Genomic DNA, 24,517 nt, shown 5'->3' with positions numbered 1-24,517 from the left:
TAAATTTCACTTTTATTTACAAATTGCAATTTTTCAAAAGATGAATATGTACACTAATTTCCTTTAACACTGGCAGCAAATACTGTCGTATTCTGTCAAGGCAACTTCCAGCATCAAAATCTTTAAAATATGAATTTATTAACTTTCAGATATTTCATAAGCCAATCTATATAAAAAAAAAAGCATTGCTTTCATGTAGATAAGACGGAACATCAACCGTATTGTTCTTGTGTACATTAAGAGAAGGGGTAGCAGCTACAGAGGTAGAGGTCAAGCAAACAAAAATATACAGACTCCTGTAAGAATTTACTTTCATGAAATGAGGGACTACTTTCCCAGACACAGATCAAGCCTAGTCGTGGACTAAAAACCATGTCAAATGGAGATTCTCTATTGAAAGTACCAGTAAATCCAAGACTAGGCTTGATCTGTGTTCGGGACACAATCCCAGAATGTTTTAAGGCGTTAGTTAAGCAGTGGTTTGTAAATCCACAGCTTGGTTGTCTTAAAGGTGCTGTGTGTAGTCTCCGTCGTCGTCGTTCTGCTCTCACCAACAGGAGTGAACATTGTGTGCAACATTGGGACTATAAATAGGTTGCTATCCTGAGATTTTCTCCTCAGCTTGAAGACATCGGAGCACGTATAAGATGACTTGATAGCAGAAGATGTATTGTTCCTGTGTGGAATAAACAATGAGTATGTATCTCATTAATGCAGAAATAGCATAGTATGTACATTACAGACTCTTTAAAAGGGATCAACATATTGTAGTTGTATAAAAATGTATAACTGAAATGACTTTTGTATAAGTTACCTCTGTTTGTACCATTCCTTGTCTCTGCAGCCTCATGCTACGTACCACATCTGAAATATCAAACTAAAAACAGCAGTGTGTTTTAAAACGCAATCTCTCAGAACCAGGAAAAAATGTGGTTGGACCTTTGTTTAGCATAATAAAAGCTATAGTCTTGTCACCATACTTACATCAGCATCTTTACTGATGAGGCCTAGAACCACGTCTACGCAGATGAGGGTTCCGGATCGGCCAATCCCTGCACTGCAGTGCGTGATGATGGGTCCTGATTGGTGGATGTGCCTCATGTAGGATATGAACGTCAACAGCTGCTCAGGCTGCGAGGGTGTACCGTGGTCTGGCCAACCGGTGTAGTTCAGGTGGGTGACGCGTTGAATTTCTTCAGTCTAGAACAGGAGTGATAGGCTGTCATCGTCACTCTGATGCTCTGAATACAGAGTACCCAAATGATTATGCACTGGCTTTTGTTTCTATTTGTTTAACCTTATTATTACATTCTAGAAAAAGAAAATCCCTTCACAGTTAAGTATGGAGTCCTGCAAGGCTCAGTTCTGGGGCTATTACTCCTGTCCTTATAACCTACTGTACATTTAATCTCACCTGGATATCTTTGACCTCAATGAGACGGATAACAAAGTTGTCCAGGTGCTGATCTTTGACCAGGGTGATCTGCAGCCTCTCGTCCACCATCTCAGCAGTCCGCGGGGTGTCAGGCCAGTACCGTTGACATTTGACCTTTCCCCCTTCCACTTCCTGGGTCATCATAGCAATGACATTGGATTTCTGCTCCCAGATCATCTGCCAGAAGTCACCCAGAGTGGTGGGTAGGGGTCCTTGACAAGCAATGAACATGAAGTTCTCATCTTTCACTGGCATGTTGATAAAGTTGGCATTAATGTAGCCACCATTTTTACCCAGGATCACTCTGGTGGTATCGACTGGAGAAACAAGAGAACACAGGAGAAGCTTTGATTGGGCTTGTTATATACTGCACTGGGCTTCAGTGGAGGCTGTTGAGGGGAGGACGGCTCATAATAATGGCTGGAACGGAATGGTATCAAATTATATATTTGATCCTATTCTACTCATTCCGCTCCATCCATTACCACGAGCTCGTCCTCCCCAGTTAAGGTGCCACCAACCTCCTGTGCTGAGCTATTATTGAAGTAGATAGAGGAATATTGACACTTATAATCTGCACCATCCCCAGGTAAAACACTTCAGCGATAATGTGGTGTTTTCTCGTTGTGACATTCCATCTACAGCGATAATGTGGTGTTTTGTCGTGGTGACATTCCATCTACAGCGATAATGTGGTGTTTTGTCGTGGTGACATTCCATCTACAGCGATAATGTGGTGTTTTGTCGTGGTGACATTCCATCTACAGCGATAATGTGGTGTTTTGTCGTTGTGACATTCCATCTACAGCGATAATGTGGTGTTTTGTCGTGGTGACATTCCATCTACAGCGATAATGTGGTGTTTTGTCGTGGTGACATTCCATCTACAGCGATAATGTGGTGTTTTGTCGTGGTGACATTCCATCTACAGCGATAATGTGGTGTTTTGTCGTGGTGACATTCCATCTACAGCGATAATGTGGTGTTTTGTCGTTGTGACATTCCATCTACAGCGATAATGTGGTGTTTTGTCGTTGTGACATTCTATCTACAGCGATAATGTGGTGTTTTGTCGTTGTGACATTCCATCTACAGCGATAATGTGGTGTTTTGTCGTTGTGACATTCTATCTACAGCGATAATGTGGTGTTTTGTCGTTGTGACATTCTATCTACAGCGATAATGTGGTGTTTTGTCGTTGTGACATTCTATCTACAGCGATAATGTGGTGTTTTGTCATTGTGACATTCTATCTACAGCGATAATGTGGTGTTTTCTCGTTGTGACATTCTATCTACAGCGATAATGTGGTGTTTTCTCGTTGTGACATTCTATCTACAGCGATAATGTGGTGTTGTCGTTGTGACATTCTATCTACAGCGATAATGTGGTGTTGTCGTTGTGACATTCTATCTACAGCGATAATGTGGTGTTGTCGTTGTGACATTCTATCTACAGCGATAATGTGGTGTTGTCGTTGTGACATTCTATCTACAGCGATAATGTGGTGTTGTCGTTGTGACATTCTATCTACAGCGATAATGTGGTGTTGTCGTTGTGACATTCTATCTACAGCGATAATGTGGTGTTGTCGTTGTGACATTCTATCTACAGCGATAATGTGGTGTTGTCGTTGTGACATTCTATCTACACTTACAAGGGACAATGTTCTTATAACGATTCTTCTTCTTGTTTTCCTTCGTCTGACCAATCAGACAGTCGTCCAGCGGCTGTAGATTCTGCAGATTCTTTTGGAGAGAAGTAGAAATTGGCCTTAAAATCTCAGTCCCATGGACACAAATAAGTAACTTTACAGATTTTCAAGAAAATAAAAAGGTCCTGTATTATGTGTCAAAGTGTTTTTTTAATGTAATAAAAATAGAGATCAACGCTACACAAAAAGCTTATTCCTTTAAGAGCTACATACTATGGAAGAAAACCAAGAGGGGATATAGTTGAGGCTGTTTAATGTAGAGCAGGGATGTGAAACTCATTCCATGGAGATCCTAGTGTCTGCAGCCCCCCCCCCCCCCCCCTTCAATTAAGACCTAGACAACCAGGTGAAGGGAGTTCCTTACTAATTAGTGACCTAAATTCATCAAGTACAAGGGAGGAGTGAAAACCCGCAGACACTCCGCCCTCCGTGGAATGAGTTTGACACCAGATGTGAGGTTTCTACACCAGATCAGACAGACAGGTCATACCTCAAACTCCTGCAAAGGGATCTTCTGTTCGAGCAGACCCCTCAGCATACGCACCACAGTGTTGAGTTTGGCCCCAGTGTATTGTCCATCAGGGATCACCTTCACCAGGGGCAGAGAGGTCAGCTCATCCTCTGTAATGATGGGCTTATCTGGGGAGGAGGGGAGGAGAATGTTGAGACGCAGCTAACGGCGCAGCTCCGGACGCAGCTAACCAGTGACGCAGCTAACCAGGCGCGCTCCGAGCGCAGCTAACCAGTCACTCGAGAAAATCCATTCAATTGTATGTTTTGGAAGAGGATATTCAAATCAGTGGATCCAAAAGGTCAATCAAGGTTAGGCAATGAAATTGGTGATGTTGAGTCGTTGGGTGCAGTGTTCACACTCAAAGTCAATTTCCAGTTAATATTCTCTACAGATGGCTTACCGTCAGTGAATTTGGAGTTGATGTTCTCTATAGGCAGCTCGTCACTCCCCCAGGTAATCTCATCCTCTTCTGGAAGCTCTGACGTCATCGGCAGGTAGCTGGGAAGGAACATCCGATATGAGATTTAAAAAAATTAAATAAATCATCATAAAAAAAAAAAAAGTCCTCTGGTGACATTCAGTCACACTATTCTGGAGCCCCCCCTACCTTTCATTCAGTGGGTTGTCTACACTTTCCTCTTTCCTATTCTGGAGCCCCCCTTACCTTTCATTCAGTGGGTTGTCTACACTTTCCTCTTTCCTATTCTGGAGCCCCCCTTACCTTTCATTCAGTGGGTTGTCTACACTTTCCTCTTTCCTATTCTGGAGCCCCCCTTACCTTTCATTCAGTGGGTTGTCTACACTTTCCTCTTTCCTATTCTGGAGCCCCCCTTACCTTTCATTCAGTGGGTTGTCTACACTTTCCTCTTTCCTATTCTGGAGCCCCCCTTACCTTTCATTCAGTGGGTTGTCTACACTTTCCTCTTTCCTATTCTGGAGCCCCCCTACCTTTCATTCAGTGGGTTGTCTACACTTTCCTCTTTCCTATTCTGGAGCCCCCCTTACCTTTCATTCAGTGGGTTGTCTACACTTTCCTCTTTCCTATTCTGGAGCCCCCCCTACCTTTCATTCAGTGGGTTGTCTACACTTTCCTCTTTCCTATTCTGGGCCCCCCTACCTTTCATTCAGTGGGTTGTCTACACTTTCCTCTTTCCTATTCTGGAGCCCCCCTTACCTTTCATTCAGTGGGTTGTCTACACTTTCCTCTTTCCTATTCTGGAGCCCCCCTTACCTTTCATTCAGTGGGTTGTCTACACTTTCCTCTTTCCTATTCTGGAGCCCCCCTTACCTTTCATTCAGTGGGTTGTCTACACTTTCCTCTTTCCTATTCTGGAGCCCCCCTTACCTTTCATTCAGTGGGTTGTCTACACTTTCCTCTTTCCTATTCTGGAGCCCCCCTTACCTTTCATTCAGTGGGTTGTCTACACTTTCCTCTTTCCTATTCTGGAGCCCCCCTTACCTTTCATTCAGTGGGTTGTCTACACTTTCCTCTTTCCTATTCTGGAGCCCCCCTTACCTTTCATTCAGTGGGTTGTCTACACTTTCCTCTTTCCTATTCTGGAGCCCCCCTTACCTTTCATTCAGTGGGTTGTCTACACTTCCTCTTTCCAGTCGGCTTTCCGGGAGGTCTGGAATTCCACACACAACACAGAAACAGATGAGAATGGAGTTAACTACAAGGTAGAATAGTTTTGGGGGTGTTTTGACCTTCCAGGACTGTAGTTGAAATGCCCCGCCTTAGAGGCAGGTCCTCCCCAGAGTATGTACCCACCTCAGGAGAGTCCTCTGGTAGAGAGGAACCATCAGGGTATGTACCCACCTCAGGAGAGTCCTCTGGTAGAGAGGAACCATCACAATATGTACCCACCTCAGGAGAGTCCCCTGGTAGAGAGGAACCATCACAGTATGTACCCACCTCAGGAGAGTCCTCTGGTAGAGAGGGACCATCACAGTATGTACCCACCTCAGGAGAGTCCTCTGGTAGAGAGGGACCATCACAGTATGTACCCACCTCAGGAGAGTCCTCTGGTAGAGAGGAACCATCACGGTATGTACCCACCTCAGGAGAGTCCTCTGGTAGAGAGGAACCATCACAGTATGTACCCACCTCAAGAGAGTCCTCTGGTAGAGAGGAACCATCACAGTATGTACCCACCTCAGGAGAGTCCTCTGGTAGAGAGGAACCATCACGGTATGTACCCACCTCAGGAGAGTCCTCTGGTAGAGAGGAACCATCACAGTATGTACCCACCTCAGGAGAGTCCTCTGGTAGAGAGGAACCATCACAGTATGTACCCACCTCAGGAGAGTCCTCTGGTAGAGAGGAACCATCACGGTCTGTGTCTTCAGACAGCTCAGTGTTCTCCACCTCACCCTCTCTCGTCCTCCGCTCCATTGAACCTACATCATAGTCTGGGTGACGGACACAGGAGAGAAGAAGACCGTCAGACTGGCACATGGTGTGGAGCAGGCATCAGAAAATGTCACTTTTCAACATACAAATCTGTAGGGATAAAGAGTAGTAATGTACCTATTGGCGGTATGTCAGGAGGGCTACTGTTCTCATCAGGTGGACTACATGGCTTAGTCTTCACCCCAATGTCGTCACTGTTGCCGTTGCACTTGTCAGAGTTGATGGGGAGGTAGGACAGGTAGGTGTTGGGGTTTTGGTCAGGCGGTCTGGACATTATGAGGTGTACCAGTCCTTTGACCTTTCGGATAGTGGTGACAGCTTTAGTGTGAGACACACCAGTCATCAGCTCCTCATTCACCTGGTGGATAGAGACACCGTCAGCTGGAAACCTCAAAAGCTGGGTCATGTACGGTAGGGTGAAACGTTTTGAAATGGAGTGAAACAGGGAGGTAAATGCCTGAATTTTTCCAATGAGAACAAATATTTTTGTTTTGCTGTTGTAAAACGTTTTATTACGATGTGCCCTAGTGTACAACCCTGCATTCAGATGAGTTCTGGTCAAAGATCACCACCTAGTGGACAAGAACTGTTATTACATTGAAAACACCTCAAGAGTAGATCAGACTTACTTTGAGCAGTCTATCCCCCACTTGCAGCCGTCCTGTACGATCTGCTATGCCACCAGGGGTGATGGACTTGACAAAGATGCCCCTCTCTCCTCCGATAACAGAGAAGCCTAGGCCTCCTGCTGCAGGCTTGTCCAGGTCCAACTGAATGATCTCCTCCTGGAAGCACAACAGAATTAGAATATTACTTTCACTGTCCAATGTCCAGGGGCAATCGAAAATCTCAGACACACACAGGTTGGAGTCATCAACAGATCAGAACGCTTTAGTCTACACCTTTTATTGACTACTAAAGGACATATCCTTATAGCCATCAACAGGGAAACAGTCAAAAACATCAGGTTCCTCGCCATAAACATCTACAAGGAACTGAAATGGTCAAACCCCAGACACCCTGGTGAAGGCATGACAGCGACTCTTCAAACTCTGGAGACTGAAGAAATTTGGCCTGTCCCCTAGGGCCCTCACAATGTTCTACAGGAGCACCATCGAGAGCATACTGTCGGGTTGCATCACAGCCTGGTATGGCAACTCCACCACCACGGACCGCAACACTCTTCAGAGGATGGTACGCTCAGCCAAACGCACCATTGGGTGCACACTGCCTGCACTCCAGGACACTTACAACACCAGGTGGCTCAGGAAGGCCAAGGAGATCATTAAGGACCTCAGCCATGCCCTGTTGTCCCCGCTTCCATCACTCCGCACAGAGCGAAAGGCTAGAGCTGCCGCTTTCAAGGAGCGGGACACTAATCCGGACGCTTATAAGAAATCCCGCTACGCTCTCAGACGAACCGTCAATACAGGACTAAGATTGAATCCTACTACACCGGCTCGTTAGATGTGGCAGGGCTTGCAAACTATTGCAAAATACAAAGGGAAGCCCAGCCACGAGCTGCCCAGTGACGGTAGCTGAATGACTTCTATGCTCGCTTCGAGGCAAGCAACACTGAAGCATGCACGAGAGCATCAGTTGTTCTGGACGACTGTGTGATCACGCTCTCCGTAGCCAGTGAGTAAGACCTTTAAACAGGTCAACATTCACAAGGCCAGATGGATTACCAGGATGTGTACTCCAAGCATGCACTGACCAACTGGCAAGTGACTTCACTGATACGCCTCCATTCACATCGACAGGGCTGTAGTGGAACGGGTCGAGAGCTTCAAGTTTCTTGGTGTCCACATCAAACTATTATGGTCTAAATACACCAATACAGTTGTCTAGAGTGCACAACACCACCTATTCCCCCTCAGGAGACTGAAAAGATTTGGCATGGGTCATCAGATCCTCAAAAAGTTCTACAGCTGCGCCATTCGAGAGCATCCTGACTGGTTGCATCACTGCCTGGTATGGCAACTGTTCGGCATCCGACCGCAAGGCGCTACAGAGGATACTGCATACGGCCCAGTACATCACTGGGACCAAGCTTCCTGCCATCCAGGACCTTTATACCATAAGATTGCTGGACAGTTAATCAAATGGCTACCCGGACTATTTGCATTGACCCCCTTTTTTTTACACTGCTGCTACTCGCTGTCCATTATCTATGCATAGTCACTTTACCCCTACCTACATGTACAAATTACCTCAATTACCTGGACTAACCCATAGCCCCGTACCAGTACCTCCTGTATCGTTATTTAAAAAAAAAAATGTTTTTACTTTACTCTGCATGGTTGGTTAAGGGCTTGTAAGTAAGCATTTCATGGTAAGGTCTACACCTGTTGTATTCGGCGCAGGTAATGCGGGAAGTATAGGAGCATCATGGCAAAAACTTAGACTGGCCAATAGCTTCTAACCCCAGACCATTAGGACATTTACACTGCCCCCCCAACGAATGGACATTGATCATGCTGAATAGTCACCACTAGTCCCCTAACTGCTCCCCCCCTTTGGTACTGTTGGAGCTCAAGATTTTTCACTGTACCCAACATTTACAACTCTGTGCATGTGACTAATAAACTCTCTCTAGCCAAGTTAACTCGGCTATAAGGATATGTAATTGCATTAACACAATTACATATCGTTATAGTCGAGTTAACGCAATTACAGTTGAAGTCGGACGTTTACATACACCTTAGCCAAATACATTTAAACTCAGTTTTTCACAATTCCTGACATTTAATCCAAGTAAAAACTCCCTGTCTTAGGTCAGTTAGGATCACCACTATTTTAAGAATGTGAAATGTCAGAATAATAGTAGAGAGAATGATTTATTTCAGCTTTTATTTTTTTCATCACATTCCCAGAGGGTCAGAAGTTTACATACACTCAATTCGTATTTGGTAGCGTTGCCATTAAATTGTTTAACTTGGGTCAAACATTTCAGGTGGTCTTCCACAAGCTTCCCAGAATAAGTTGGGTGAATTTTGGCCCATTCCTCCTGACAGAGCTGGTGTAACTGAGTCAGGTTTGTAGGCCTCCTTGCACGCACATGCCTTTTCAGTTCTACCCACACATTTTCTATAGGATTGAGGTCAGGGCTTTGTGATGGCCACTCCAATACCTTGACTTTGTTGTCCTTAAGCCATTTTGCCACAACTTTGGAAGTATGCTTGGGGTCATTGTCCATTTGGAAGACCCATTTGCGACCAAGCTTTAACTTCCTGACTGATGTCTTGAGATGTTGCTTCAATATATCCACATAATTTTCCTTTCCTCATGATGCCATCTATTTTGTGAAGTGCACCAGTCCTTCCTGCAGCAAAGCACCCCCACAACATGATGCTGCCACCCCTGTGCTTCACGGTTGGGATGGTGTTCTTCGGCTTGCAAGCATCCCCCTTTTTCCTCCAAACATAACAATGGTCATTATGGCCAAACAGTTCTATTTTTGTTTCATCAGACCAGAGGACATTTCTCCAAAATGTACAATCTTTGTCCCCATGTGCAGTTGCAAACCGTAGTCCGACTTTTTTATGGCGGTGGCTTCTTCCTTGCTGAGCGGCCTTTCAGGTTATGTCTATATAGGACTCGTTTTACTGTGGATATAGATACTTTTGTACCCGTTTCCTCAAGCATCTTTACAAGGTCCTTAGCTGTTGTTCTGGGATTGATTTGCACTTTTCGCACCAAAGTACGTTCATCTCATCTCTAGGAGACAGAATGTGTCTCCTTCCTGAGCGGTATGACGGCTGTGTGGTCCCATGGTGTTTATAGTTGCGTACTATTGTTTGTACAGATGAATATGGCACCTTCAGGCCTTGGACCAGAATTGTGGAGGTCTTGGCTGATTTATTTTGATTTTCCCATGATATCAAGCAAAGAGGCACTGAGTTTGAAGGTAGGCCTTGAAATACATCCACAGGTACACCTCCAATTGACTCAAATTATGTCAATTAGCCTATCAGAAGCTTCTTAAGCCATGACATCATTTTCTGGAATTTTCCAAGCTGTTTAAAGGCACAGTCAACTTAGTGTATGTAAACTTCTGACCCACTGGAATTGTGATACAGTGAATTATAAGTGAAATAATCTGTCTATAAACAATTGTTGGAAAAATGACTTGTGTCATGCACAAAGTAGATGTCCTAACCGACTTGCCAAAACTATAGTTTGTTAACAATACATTTGTGGAGTGGTTGAAAAATGAGTTTTAATGACTCCAACCTAAGTGTATGTAAACTTCGGACTTCAACTGTACATATCGTTATAGCTGAGTTAATGCAATTACATATCACTATAGTCACATGTAAAGCAAAGTGTTCTCAATCTATCCAATAATAGGAAAGTAGTAGACTGAATGAAGCAGGTATAATTACCTCTGGAGGACATAGTGTAGTGAAGGCCTCTGCTTCTCTACGATCAGCCCCATAGACATAATCTGTAACGGGGGAAGGAACAGTCATATCATACTCCACAACAACATACCAGCGTTATGTTAAAGACAGCATTCATAACATACAGCGCCTTCAGAAAGTATTCATACCCCTTGACTTGTTCCGCATGTTGTGGTATTACAGCCTGAATGAAGAAATTGATTAAATATATTTTCTCACCCATCTACACACAATACCTGGGCTGTATGAGCATGCATGCAGACCCTATCTTCCAATACCTGGGCTGTATGAGCATGCATGCAGACCCTATCTTCCAATACCTGGGCTGTATGAGCATGCATGCAGACCCTATCTTCCAATACCTGGGCTGTGTGAGCATGCATGCAGACCCTATCTTCCAATACCTGGGCTGTGTGAGCATGCATGCAGACCCTATCTTCCAATACCTGGGCTGTATGAGCATGCATGCAGACCCTATCTTCCAATACCTGGGCTGTATGAGCATGCATGCAGACCCTATCTTCCAATACCTGGGCTGTGTGAGCATGCATGCAGACCCTATCTTCCAATACCTGGGCTGTGTGAGCATGCATGCAGACCCTATCTTCCACGGAACATGGAACGACACCGATTGTAATTCTGCTAAGGCCTACATCTGCAAGACCTCCTCAGGTAGGAGCTACAGTGGATTAAATATTTTTTTAAATCTCACCCAATTACACACACTACCCCATAATAACAAAGTGAAAACATGTTTTTAGAAGTGTTTGCAAATTTATTTAAAATGAAATACAGAAATATCTAATTTACATAGGTATTCACACCCCTGAGTCAATACATGTTCGAATAACCTTCGGCAGCAATTTCAGCTGTGTGTCTGTAAGTCTCTAAGAGCTTTGCACACCTGGATTGTACAATATTTGCACATTATTATTACAAAAAATCTTCAAGCTCTGTCAAGTTGGTTGTTGATCATTGCTAGACAGCCATTTTGCCATACATTTTCAAGCTGGTTTATTTCAAAACTGTAACTAGGCCACTCAGGAACATTAAACGTCTTATTGGTAAGCAACTCCAGTGTACATTTGGCCTTGTGTTATAGGTTATTATCCTGCTGAAAGGTGAATTCATCTACCAGTGTCTGGTGGAAAGCAGACTGAACCAGGTTTTGCCTGTGCTCAGCTCCATTATGTTTCTTTATCCTGAAAAGTCCTTAAGAATTACAAGCATACCCATAACATGATGCAGCCACCACTATGCTTGAAAATATGGAGAGAGGTACTCATTGATGTGTTGTATTTGGATTTGCCCCAAACATAACACTTTGTATTCAGGACAAAAAGTGAATTGCTTTGCCACGTTTTGCAGTATTACTTTAGTGCCTTACTGGGAACAGGATTAATGTTTTGGAATATTTTATTCTGTACAGGCTTCCTTCTTTTCACTCTGTCATTTAGGTTAGTATTGTGGAGTAACTACAATGTTGAGCCATCCTCAGTTTTCTCCTATCACAGCCATTAAACTCTGGAACTGTTTTAAAGACGCCAGTGGCCTCATGGTGAAATCCCTGAGAAGTTTCCGTCCTCTCCGGCAACTAAGTTCGGAAGGACGCCTGTATCTTTGTAGTGACAATCAAAAGCCCAATTGATAACTTCACCACACGACGCTCAAAGAGATATTCAGTAACTGCTTATTTTTGTACATCTACCAATCGGTGGCATCCTTTGCGAGGCATTAAAAAATATTGGTCTTTTTTGCTTGAATCTGTGCTTGAAATTCACTACACAATTGAGGGACCTTACAGATAATTGTATGTCTGGGGTACAGAGATTGGCTAGTCATAAAAAAATAATTTGGGGTATTGTGTGTAGATCAGTGACACAAAATCTCAATTTAAAATTCAGGCTGTAACAACAACATATGGAAAAATTATAGGGGGTATGTATACTTCCTGATTGTGAAGAAGGTAAGAGAACTTGACTGATGTACTTACTGTATATGTACCATAATGCTATACACATGAAGCAAATCTTTCAAAGGATAAAAATCTATGATTTGTATGGATTGGCTTTTACAAGTACTTACCGTTGAGGCTGGTGGAGTCTTCAGGGCTGACGTTGTTGTTGAGAAATGAACTACTCTTCTGTCCTGGAGACACTGGTTTCCCATCCCTGGAGGGATGGAGATCGAGAGATCAATTAGGCCAAGGATAATGAACACATGTACCTCTTGGATGGGGATCTGAAGAGGGCGTTACAGGAAATAATCATTTGTTGAGTCTCTCAGTTCCAAACATCTTTGGCACTAGCTGGCAAGCACTGCCTTGCACAGAAATAGACTGATACTGTTAACTAGTAAAGGACATTTCCTGAAAAAAATGTGTTTATGGTACATAAGGCTAGTGTTTACCTGGTGAGGTCCCCGAGGGACCCTCGCAGGTCTACGCCTAACCCAAAAGTGCCTAGTGTGTAGGGGCTAGGGGTCTATTTGGAATTCAGGGTGAGGGTTAAGTTTACCTTGTAGCTTTGATAGTGAGCTCCCTGAGGGAGATCTCCAGCAGCCTGCAGCTCTCATTGAGGGTCAGGTCCAGAGTTGGAGCTCCGTTGATAAAGTGTACCAGGTCCAAGGGCCTCAGACTCCCCTCTAGCAGCGCCGCCGAGCCAGGCAGTACCTCCTTTATGAATAACACCCCGTACACACTCTCACTACCCCCGTCCAATACTAGACCTGTAGGGAGAGATGCAACGTTAAGCTTTATGAATAACACCCCGTACACACTGTCACTGCCCCCGTCCAATACTAGACCTGTAGGAAGAGATGCAACGTTAAGCTTTATGAATAACACCCCGTACACACTGTCACTGCCCCCGTCCAATACTAGACCTGTAGGGAGAGATGCAACGTTAAGCTTTATGAATAACACCCCGTACACACTGTCACTGCCCCCGTCCAATACTAGACCTGTAGGAAGAGATGCAACGTTAAGCTTTATGAATAACACCCCGTACACACTGTCACTGCCCCCGTCCAATACTAGACCTGTAGGGAGAGATGCAACGTTAAGCTTTATGAATAACACCCCGTACACACTGTCACTGCCCCCGTCCAATACTAGACCTGTAGGGAGAGATGCAACGTTAAGCTTTATGAATAACACCCCGTACACACTGTCACTGCCCCCGTTCAATACTAGACCTGTAGGGAGAGATGCAACGTTAAGCCTTATGAACATTTTTACATTTTACATTTTAGTCATTTAGCAGACGCTCTTATACAGAGCGACTTACAGTAGTGAATGCATACATTTCATACATTTTTCGTACTGGTCCCCCGTGGGAATCGAACCCACAACCCTGGCGTTGCAAACACCATGCTCTACCAACTGAACAACACCCCGTACACACGGTCACTGCCCCCGTCCAATACTAGACCTGTAGGAAGAGATGCAACGTTAAGCTTTATGAATAACACCCCGTACACACTGTCACTGCCCCCGTCCAATACTAGACCTGTAGGAAGAGATGCAACGTTAAGCTTTATGAATAACACCCCGTACACACTGTCACTGCCCCCGTCCAATACTAGACCTGTAGGGAGAGATGCAACGTTAAGCTTTATGAATAACACCCCGTACACACTGTCACTGCCCCCGTCCAATACTAGACCTGTAGGAAGAGATGCAACGTTAAGCTTTATGAATAACACCCCGTACACACTGTCACTGCCCCCGTCCAATACTAGACCTGTAGGGAGAGATGCAACGTTAAGCTTTATGAATAACACCCCGTACACACTGTCACTGCCCAATACTAGGTGGTCTTCACGGGTCCACCCGAACCTGAATACCCGAGAGGGTCTTGGTCCAAAATTCTAACATTTCCCTCGGGTCGGGTCCTGTTTGATTCTCGCCGGGTCCGGGTCGGGTCCTGTTTGATTCTCGCCGGGTCCGGGGTCGGGTCCTGTTTGATTCTCGCCGGGTCTGGGTCGGGTCCTGTTTGATTCTCGTCGGGTCCGGGTCGGGTCCTGTTTGATTCTCGTCGGGTCTCGGGTCTTGTCTATAGCATATTTATTCTACGCTAATAAGGTAAATTTATTGACTTATAGAAGGCCTAGCCAACATATGGCTGATAAATAATTTGTCACTCGGGTCCAATTAGGTCTCGTCTAGACCCGGACCCATTAGATCTGGTTGTTGTCGGGCCTGATTGTTCTCAAGTCCATTCGGGTCCAGGTCCCCCTTTAAATCTCAGGTCCGTTCGGTGTGATTATCCTCGGATCAAAGTTTTCGGACACAGGAAGACCTCTACCCCATATACACAGTCACTTCCCCTGTCTAATATTAAACCTGTAGGGAGGGATACAGCAACGTTAAGCTTTATGAACAACACCCCATAAACACAGCCACTTCCCCCGTCCAACACCATCCCTGCAGAGAAAATAATGTTTTGCAACGAAAAACTGAAGTCCAGCTAGGTCCTACCTGTTTCAGTCCATTTTCTTCTGTTTGGTGCCTAATGAACACAACCCTGACCTTCTGAACCAAAAGCTGTCACCTTAAACACCACATCACATCAAGGCAGTGGAAGCTTATTTATAGTCCAAAAAAACCACCACACATTCCTTTCAAACTGCAATCTAACACTCTTACATATTGTGCTTTCTTCAGCCCTGTCTATGTCACATGTTTTCATTACAATGATCATCATCATCATCATCATCGCTGATGACCAACACAGATATTTTCAACAGTTGCGATGATACACATTAGTTAAATAGATAATTTTAGGCAGTCTAAATAGATCTCTATATCTCTCTTACCTAATGTTTGGTCAGGGCACTGGAAGGAGATGTCCGGCAGTAGGTGTGCCTCTATAGGGGGTTTAGGAGCCTCTAGGACCCTTCCTACCACTAGATCGACCACCCTGGGGGCCGCTCTCACCAGGTTCACCACCTCAGTGTGACCCATGTTGGACACATCTTTGTTGTTCACCTGAAAGGGGGGGGGGGGGGTCGTTAGTAAAGAGCTACAGATTAAATGCTTGTGATACAGCATGACAGAGTGAGTGTTCAAACATGACTATCAATTTGTCTGTCTTCAATTACTCGTATCCTCTCTCTGTGTGTCCTCAAGCTGCATTGGAGAAGGAGACCCAAAGTCTCTCTCCTCACCTCCTTAAAACTCATTGGAGGAAGTGGTGAGGAATCAAGGAAAATCAGATTGAGAGTGTTCAGTAGCTACATTCAGCACATGTGTACCATGATCATGCGATCCCCGGGCCGCAGCCTGCCATCTCCCTTGGCAGGGTCCTGGATGATGTCATGGATGTAACAGCCCAGGTCGTTCCCTTTGGTCAGAGTAAACCCCAGGCTTCCTTTCTCAGACTTCACAAGGGACACTTTCAGCTCCACGTCCTGACGAACAGACAGTGGTAAACAAACACTGTTGGAATCAAACTGTGCTAAAAATGAACAAGACTGAATACTACATCAACTCAGCAAAAAAAGAAACGTCATCTCACTCAACTGTGTTTACTTTCAGCAAACTTAACATGTGTAAATATTTGAATGAACATAACAAGATTCAACAACTGAGACATAAACTGAACAAGTTCCACAGACATGTGACTAACAGAAACGGAATAATGTGTCCCTGAACAAAGGGGGGGGGGGGGGGGGTCAAAATCAAAAGTAACAGTCAGTATCTGGTGTGGTCACCAGCTGCATTAAGTACTGCAGTGCAACTCCTCCTCATGGACTGCACCAGATTTGCCAGTTCTTGCTGTGAGATGTTACCCAACTCTTCCACCAAGGCACCTGCAAGTTCCTGGACATTTCTGCGGGGAATGGCCCTAGCTCTCACCCTCCGATCCAACAAGTCCCAGAAGTGCTCAATGGGATTGAGATCCGGGCTCTTCGCTGGCCATGGCAGAACACTGACATTCCTGTCTGGCAGGAAATCACGCACAGAACGAGCAGTATGGCTGGTGGCATTGTCATGCTGGAGGGTCATGTCAGGATGAGCCTGCAGGAAGGGTACCACATGAGGGAGGAGGATGTCTTCCCTGTAACGCACAGCGTTGAGATTGCCTGCAATGACAACCAGCTCAGTCCAATGATGCTGTGACACACCGCCCCAGACCATGACAGACCCTCCACCTCCAAATCGATCCCACTCCAGAGTACAGGCCTCATTCCTTCGACGATAAACGCAAATCTGACCATCCCCCCTGGTGAGGCAAAACCGCGACTCGTCTGTGAAGAATTAACCCACTGTTTCTAGGCCGTCATTGAAAATAAGAATTTGTTCTTAACTGACTTACCTAGTTAAATAAAGGTCAAAATAAATTAAGATGATGTACTGAGCCTGCGCAGGGGTTGTTTCACGTGGTCTGCCACTGCGAGGATGATCAGCTGTCCGTCCTGTCTCCCTGTAGCGCTGTCTTAGGCGTCTCACAGTACGGACATGGCAATTTACTGCCCTGGCCACATCTGCAGTCCTCATGCCTCCTTGCAGCATGCCTAAAGCACGTTCACGCAGATGAGCAGGGACCCTGGGCATCTTTCTTTTGGTGTTTTTCAGAGTCAGTAGAAAGGCCTCTTTAGTGTCCTAAGTTTTCATAACTGTGACCTTAATTGCCTACCGTCTGTAAGCTGTTAGTGTCTTAACAACCGTTCCACAGTTCATGCTCATTCATTGTTTATGGTTCATTGAACAAGCATGGGAAACAGTGTTTAAACCCTTTACAATGAAGATCTGTGAAGTTATTTGGATTTTTACGAATTATCTTTGAAAGACAGGGTCCTGAAAAAGGGACGTTTCTTTTTTTGCTGAGTTTAGTTACATAATAACATGGATAATACACATTACATCCTTGCTTCCTCTGCCCATGAGAGGTTCACTTGGACCTCCTCCTCCTCCAATGTGCTTTGAGAGAAAGGAATGGAGGAAACCAGGACGGTCGAAGTACTTATGCGTTCAGACAGGTCCTAGTGTTCCCTTGCTCTTACCGGTACAAACTCGTCCAAGTCTTGTCTGTTGTCTGTCAGGGTGTGGTTGAAGTGTGGTGGTCGAGGGAGAGGCAGGGGGTCGGGACTGGGGGCTTCTGGGGATAATACCATAGGTTGAGGGGTGGTGGTTAGGTCGGGAACCCGAGGGGAGGAGGAGGAGGGACACCTGCGGAAATAGAACAGAAGGAATCAATCAAATAAGTAATTTTTACACCAACAGTTGTCACAAGGTTCTTTACTGTAACCTGGTTTAGACCCCACAGAGCAAGCAGAAGCTGAAGCACAGTGTTAAACTGAGGTGACATTCTTAGTCTATAACTTTAACATAGAAATATCTTGTGTAGAACAGATCATACAATATTATTGTCTGTCAGGTAGAATAAAAAAAACATTACATTTCACCTGACTGTAATGAGTCACCGCTCATTGGTTACGGTACTAATGACCTGGACACTATATAACCTCTCATTAGTTACTCTAGTCTGTCCATAATAAAGCGCTGCTCTACCTTCTTAACAGCACTATCAACAAGGCTGGTCCCACAGGCCCTAGTTTTTTTATTTAACGAGGCAAGTCAGTTAAGAACAAATTCTTATTTACAAATGACGGCCTACCCCGGCCAAACCCGGACGACACTAAGCCAATTGTGCGCCGCCGTATGGGACTCCCAATCACAGCCGGATGTGATACAGCCTGGATTCGAACCAGGGACTGTAGTGATGACCTCTTGCACTGAGATGCAGTGCCTTTTAGACACGCTGTGCCACTCGGGAGACAAGGTGCTTTCAGGTGTTTTGTCTCACCTGGACTACTGTTCAGTCAGGTGGTCAGGTGCCACAAAGGGACTTAGGAAAATTGCATTTGGTTCAGAACAGGGCAGCATGGCTGGCCCTTGGATGTACACAGAGAGCTCATATTAATAATATGCATGTCAATCTCTCCTGGCTCAAAGTGGAGGAGAGATTGACTTCTTCACTACTTGTATTTATGAGAGGTATTGGCATGTTGAATGAATACACACGCGATAACATACGCACTATACACACACGTACACATGGATTTAGCACTGTAGATATGTGGTAGTGGTGGAGTAGGGGCCTGAGGGCACACAGTGTGTTGTGAAATCTGTGAATGTATTGTAATGTTTTAAAATTGTATAAACTGCCTTAATTTTGCTGGACCCCAGGAAGAGCAGCTGCTGCCATGGTAGGAAATAATGTTTATTTAGATCCCCATTTCAAGCTCATTTTTCTAAAAACTATAAAGTATTTTTCAGATATTTAGGCAGGTTAGCTGGCTAACTCACGAATCCTTCTTTGTTAGATCCGGGATCAGGCCACCCCCTCTCCGGGATCAGGCCACCCCCCCTCCGGGATCAGGCTAACATGAGTAATATCAGCAGTAGGATATAATCTTTACCTTCTGCTGAGGTTGGACAGTGACAGGTTGGAAGAGTAGTAGGCAGAGCGGATGGTGTCATCCAGCTCACAGGGGGTCTCATACTGGTGGAGTCTCCCCAGAGTGAGGTTACTGCTGGGGGTCTGGTAGATACCACGATCCCAGGCTTGTCGGCCCTGCTCCAGAGATGGGCTGAAGGCCTCCTCCACCTGAATGAATTAAGTAATGAATGAATGGATAAATAAATAATCCATTGTTTAGTCATTCATGAATTTGACAAATGTCCAGTTGCCTCAGCCGAGTGAAACAATACATACATTAAAAATCATTGACGATTAAAAACTCAAAAGTTTCACAGACCCATTTCTATTGTAGTTCTTGTTATCAATTGTTACTAATTATCAATGAAATCGTTACCTCCTCATCATCCGTGCTGTCGCTGTAGCTGTCCCGACGGCTGGGGGACTTCATGAGCAGTCTGTCCAGAGCTTCCTCCATTTGCCCAGGTCCTAGACCCAGGCTCCTCTTCCCTTCTTCCCCTACAGGAGAGGCTGTCCTGGGCCTGGCCAGGCTGGATTCAGGCTGCTGGGTCTGGACTACTGGTTCCTTACGAGGAGAGGCCATGGGAGTCTGGGGAGTGGAGAATGAGATACACTCAGTAAGTATATTAGTGTATAGCTCACTAAATATCAAAAATACACTGCATTCCACTTATAGTGAATATGGTTATAGTGGTAAATGGTCCTATGCGATCACTATAAGAGAAAAGCAGCGCAGACATTTTGCCCAGTTTGTGGACCACGTGAGAGGTGCTGTTGGCTGGTAGCGTTCCTCACCAGAGCAGAGGCATCCATCTCAGGTAAGACACCCTGGTCAGGTCTACAGAGCAGCAGAGTGACCTCCTGACCGGTTCCTCGCAGCGCTGAGATCACCTCCTAGTGGCAGGGCAGAGAAACACAAGAACATTTCATATAAAAATGGTTAACCTATTAGGGCTAGGGGGCAGTATTGACACAGCCGGATAAAAAACGTACCCGATTTAATCTGGTTACTACTCATGCCCAGTAACTAGAATATGCATATAATTATTGGCTTTGGATAGACAACACCCTAAAGTTTCTAAAACTGTTTGAATGGTGTCTGTGAGTATAACAGAACTCATATGGCAGGCCAAAACCTGAGAAGATTCCATGCAGGAAGTGGCCTGTCTGAGAAGTAGTGTTTCATCTTGGCTCTTTTTATTGAAGACTGAGGATCTTTGCAATAACGTGACACTTCCTACGGCTCCCATAGGCTCTCAGAGCCCGGGAAAAAGCTGAACGATATCGAGGCAGGCTCTGGCTGAAACACTTTATCGCTTTTGGCAAGTGGCCGCTCAGAGTGCTATGGGCTTAGGCGCGTGCCCGAGTCGACCGAATGCTTTCTTTTCTTTTGTCTGTTTACCTAAACGCAGATTCCCAGTCGGAATATTATTGCTTTTTTATGAGAAAAATGGCATAAAAATTTATTTTAAACAGCGGTTGACATGCTTCGAAGTACGGTAATGGAATATTTAGAATTTTTTTGTCACGAATTGCGCCATGCTCGTAACCCTTATTTACCCTTTCGGATAGTGTCTTGAACGCACGAACAAAACGCCGCTGTTTGGATATAACGATGGATTATTTTGGACCAAACCAACATTTGTTATTGAAGTAGAAGTCCTGGGAGTGCATTCTGACGAAGACAGCAAAGGTAATAACATTTTTCTTATAGTAAATCTGACTTTGATGAGTGCTAAACTTGCTGGGTGTCTAAATAGCTAGCCCTGTGATGCCGGGCTATCTACTGAGAATATTGCAAAATGTGCTTTCACCGAAAAGCTATTTTAAAATCGGACATATCGAGTGCATAGAGGAGTTCTGTATCTATAATTCTTAAAATAATTGTTATGTTTTTTGTGAACGTTTATCGTGAGTAATTTAGTAAATTCACCGGCAGTGTTCGGTGGGAATGCTAGTCACATGCTAGTGTAAAAAGCTGTTTTTTTATATAAATATGAACTTGATTGAACAAAACATGCATGTATTGTATAACATAATGTCCTAGGGTTGTCATCTGATGAAGATCATCAAAGGTTAGTGCTACATTTAGCTGTGGTTTGGGTTTATGTGACATTATATGCTAGCTTGAAAAATGGGTGTCTGATTATTTCTGGCTGGGTACTCTGCTGACATAATCGAATGTTTTGCTTTCGTTGTAAAGCCTTTTTGAATTCGGACAGTGTGGTTAGATTAACGAGAGTTTTATCTTTAAAATGGTGTAAAATAGTCATATTTTTGAAAAATTGAAGGTTTTGCATTTCTAAGGTATTTGAATAACGCGCCACAGGATTACACTGGCTGTTGAGTAGGTGGGACGCTTGCCCATAGAGGTTAAGTCATGTAATATTGGCATACAAGGGAGTCAGTTCTTCAACTGAAAAAGCCATTTGAAACCCCACCCCCTAATGTAACCTATTGTTTGACTGATTGATCAATATTGAAAGGTTACATACGTGCTGGGAGAGTCCTTTGAGGGGCGTCTGGTTGACACGGAGGATGACATCACCCACGTTGATGCGTCCACTCTCAGCGGCAGGTTGCCCAGGGAAAAGCTTCTTGACCCGGACCATGCTGGAGCCGTTACCAGTGGTCTGGTCAGGGAGGATCTCCTCTCTACTGAAGCTGAACCCGAGGCCTGATGAATTCTTCAGCAAGGGCACCTCAAATACATTGTCTTGAGGACAGGAAGACAAGAAAACTTTGTGTATTTGACTGCTAACTCTCTCGGACATCATACACACCCGAGATACTGGTAGGAGCACAGGGTCAGCTGCAGAGTAACGCCCCTGGAGCAAATTAGAGTTTAAGTGCCTTGCTCAAAGGGCACAACGGCAGTAGGGCACAATGTCATAATCAAACATTATACATCAAAGACTAGCAAATGAGTGTTTGAATGAATGAGTGTGTACTGTACACTCACTATCAGTGATGAAGCTGTACTCTGGCTGGGCTTTGGGCGGAGCAGCCTCTTGTGCCGGTTGCTGTTGGTCGCTGGGAGGGGTGCACTGAGGTGTCAGAGGGGCGTGGATACGGTCCGCAGGGAGCTGACCCTTCTCTAACAGCAAGTGGACCATCTGAAGAACGGATGAAGGGAGGAGCGGAGCAGAAGAGGAGAAGCAGAGGAGCAGAAGGGGAGCAGAAGGTGAGGTGCGGAGGAGAAGGGGAGGAGTGGAGAGTAACACCACTGGTCAGAAAGCACAAGGAGTCTCAAATAGGAGAAGACACCATAAGCCTATATAGTAGATACAGTTGACGTCGGAAGTTTACATACCTTAGCCAAATATATTTAAACTCAGTTTTTCACAATTCCTGACATTTAATCCCAGTAAATATTCCCTGTTTTAGGATCACCACTTTATTTTAAGAATGTGAAATGTCAGAATAATAGTAGAGAGAATTATTTATTTCAGCTTTAATTTCTTTCATCACATTCCCAGTGGGTCAGAAGTTTGCATACACTCAATTAGTATTTGGTAGCATTGTCTTTAAATTGTTTAACTGGAGTCAAATGTTTTGGGTAGCCTTCCACAAGCTTCCCAGAATAAGTTGGGTGAATTTTGGCCCATTCCTCCTGACAGAGCTGGTGTAACTGAGTCAGGTTTATAGGCCTTGCTCACACACGCTTTTTCAGTTCTGCCCACAAATTTTCTATAGGATTGAGGTCAGGGCTTTGTGATGGCCACTCCAATACCTTAACTTTGTTGTCCTTAAGCCATTTTGCCACAACTTTGGAAGCATGCTTGGGGTCATTGTCCATTTGGAAGACCCATTTGCGACCAAGCTTTATCTTCCTGACTGATGTCTTGAGATGTTGCTTCAATATATCCACATAATTTCCCTTACTCATGATGCCATCTATTTTGCGAAGTGCACCAGTCCCTCCTGCAGCAAAGCACCTCCACAACATGATGCTGTCACCCCTGTGCTTCAGGGTTGGGATGGTGTTCTTCGGCTTGCAAGCATCCCCCGTTTTCCTCCAAACATAACGATGGTCATTATGGCCAAACAGTTCTATTTTTGTTTCATAAGACCAGAGGACATTTCTCCAAAAAGTACGATCTTTGTCCCCATGTGCAGTTGCAAACCGTAGTCTGGCTTTTTTATGGCGGTTTTGGAGCAGTGGCTTCTTGCTTGCTGAGCGGCCCTTCAGGTTATGTCGACATAGGACTAGTTTTACTGTGGATATAGATACTTTTGTACCCGTTTCCTCCAGCATCTTCACAAAGTCCTTTGCTGTTGTTCTGGGATTGATTTGCACTTTTCACACCAAAATACGTTAATCTCTAGGAGACAGAACGCACCTCCTTCCTGAGCGGTATGACGGCTACGTGGTCCCATTGTGTTTATACTTGCGTACTATTATTTGTACAGATGAACGTGGTACCTTCAGGCGTTTGGAAATTGCTCCCAAGGATGAACCAGAATTGTGGAGGTCTACAATTTTTTTTCTGAGGTCTTGGCTGATTTATTTTGATTTTCCCATGATGTCAAGCAAAGAGGCACTGAGTTTGAAGTTAGGCCTTGAAATACATCCACAGGTACACCTCCAATTGACTCAAATTATGTCAATTAGCCTATCAGAAGCTTCTAAAGCCATTAAATCATTTTCTGGAATTTTCCAAGCTGTTTAAAAAGGCACAGTCAACTTAGTGTATGTAAACTTCTGACCCACTGGAATTGTGATACAGTGAATTATAAGTGAAATAATCTGTCTGTAAATAATTGTTGGAAAAATTACTTGTGTCATGCACAAAGTGAGACGTCCTAACCGAGATGTCCTAAAACTATAGTTTTAGGACAAGACATTTGTGGAGTGGTTGAAAAACGAGTTTTAATGACTTCAACCTAAGTGTATGTAAACTTCCGACTTCCACTGTAGACGCTGGAACTTGCTAAACAAGCTAAACTGTCTGGTTGAATCATACCGTAGTAGGCAAGGCAATCAATCACCACCATAGGTAAGTGGAAATAAGATATAACTCCATGAAAGTGAACTATCGCTTTAACAGTGACTGTACTGACCTTTCCAGTATCTCTGAGGGTCTCCACAGCCTGCTTGTGAGTGGTTCCTTCCAGACTCTTCCCATTGACAGCCACCACCCTGTCACCTAGTAACAATAAAGACAGGTATTACACTGAATGTACAAAACATTAGGAACACCTTCCTAATACTGAGCTGCATCCCCTTTTGCCATCAGAACAGCCTCAATTCGTCGGGGTATGGACTCCACAAGGTGTCGAAAGCGTTCCACAGGGATGCTGGCCCATGTTGACTCCAATGCTGCATGTCCTTTGGGTGGTGGAGCATTCTTGATACACGCTGGAAACGAGTGTGGAAAAACCCAGCAGCGTTGCCGTTCTTGACCCAACCCGCTGCGCCTGGTGCCTACTACCATACCCTGTTCAAAGACCCTTAAATATTTTTTCTTGCCCACTCACCCTCTGAATGGCACACATAAACAATCTGTGTGTCAATTGTATCAAGGCTTAAAAATCCTTCTTTAATCTGTCTCCCGCCTTCATCTACACTGACTGAAGTGGATTTA

General features: G+C 44.6%; 1 protein-coding gene across 8 annotated transcripts in view; it reads right to left on the bottom strand.

Moving 5' to 3' along the window:
• ptpn13 (protein tyrosine phosphatase non-receptor type 13) overlaps nt 1-24,517 on the bottom strand; it is a 149,944-nt gene continuing 125,427 nt past the window's right edge. For 5 of the 8 annotated variants that reach the window (XM_082960577.1, XM_082960580.1, XM_082960582.1 and 2 more), the window contains 24 exons: nt 23,994-24,079; nt 21,892-22,045; nt 21,425-21,645; nt 19,725-19,823; nt 19,306-19,518; nt 18,910-19,097; nt 17,491-17,656; nt 15,739-15,894; nt 15,301-15,472; nt 12,999-13,209; nt 12,568-12,653; nt 10,465-10,526; nt 6,706-6,861; nt 6,194-6,434; nt 5,675-6,075; nt 5,260-5,291; nt 4,669-4,692; nt 4,064-4,161; nt 3,640-3,788; nt 3,093-3,183; nt 1,415-1,752; nt 985-1,200; nt 815-877; nt 1-676 (listed from right to left, as the gene is read on the bottom strand). In XM_082960577.1, the coding sequence (XP_082816703.1) occupies nt 599-676; nt 815-877; nt 985-1,200; nt 1,415-1,752; nt 3,093-3,183; nt 3,640-3,788; nt 4,064-4,161; nt 4,669-4,692; nt 5,260-5,291; nt 5,675-6,075; nt 6,194-6,434; nt 6,706-6,861; nt 10,465-10,526; nt 12,568-12,653; nt 12,999-13,209; nt 15,301-15,472; nt 15,739-15,894; nt 17,491-17,656; nt 18,910-19,097; nt 19,306-19,518; nt 19,725-19,823; nt 21,425-21,645; nt 21,892-22,045; nt 23,994-24,079 (3,701 nt within the window). In that variant the 3' untranslated portion in view covers nt 1-598. Of the gene's footprint in view, nt 677-814; nt 878-984; nt 1,201-1,414; nt 1,753-3,092; nt 3,184-3,639; nt 3,789-4,063; nt 4,162-4,668; nt 4,693-5,179; nt 5,204-5,259; nt 5,292-5,674; nt 6,076-6,193; nt 6,435-6,705; nt 6,862-10,464; nt 10,527-12,567; nt 12,654-12,998; nt 13,210-15,300; nt 15,473-15,738; nt 15,895-17,490; nt 17,657-18,909; nt 19,098-19,305; nt 19,519-19,724; nt 19,824-21,424; nt 21,646-21,891; nt 22,046-23,993; nt 24,080-24,517 lie in introns of all 8 variants that reach the window. The other 3 variants (XM_082960578.1, XM_082960585.1, XM_082960584.1) reach the window with 3 other exon arrangements.

This window comes from Salmo salar, chromosome 13, assembly GCF_965601325.2.
Source record: "Salmo salar chromosome 13, fSalSal1, whole genome shotgun sequence".
NCBI lineage: Eukaryota > Metazoa > Chordata > Actinopteri > Salmoniformes > Salmonidae > Salmo > Salmo salar.
Note: the sequence above shows the minus strand (reverse complement) of the source record. Positions and strands in the feature narration are given on the sequence as shown.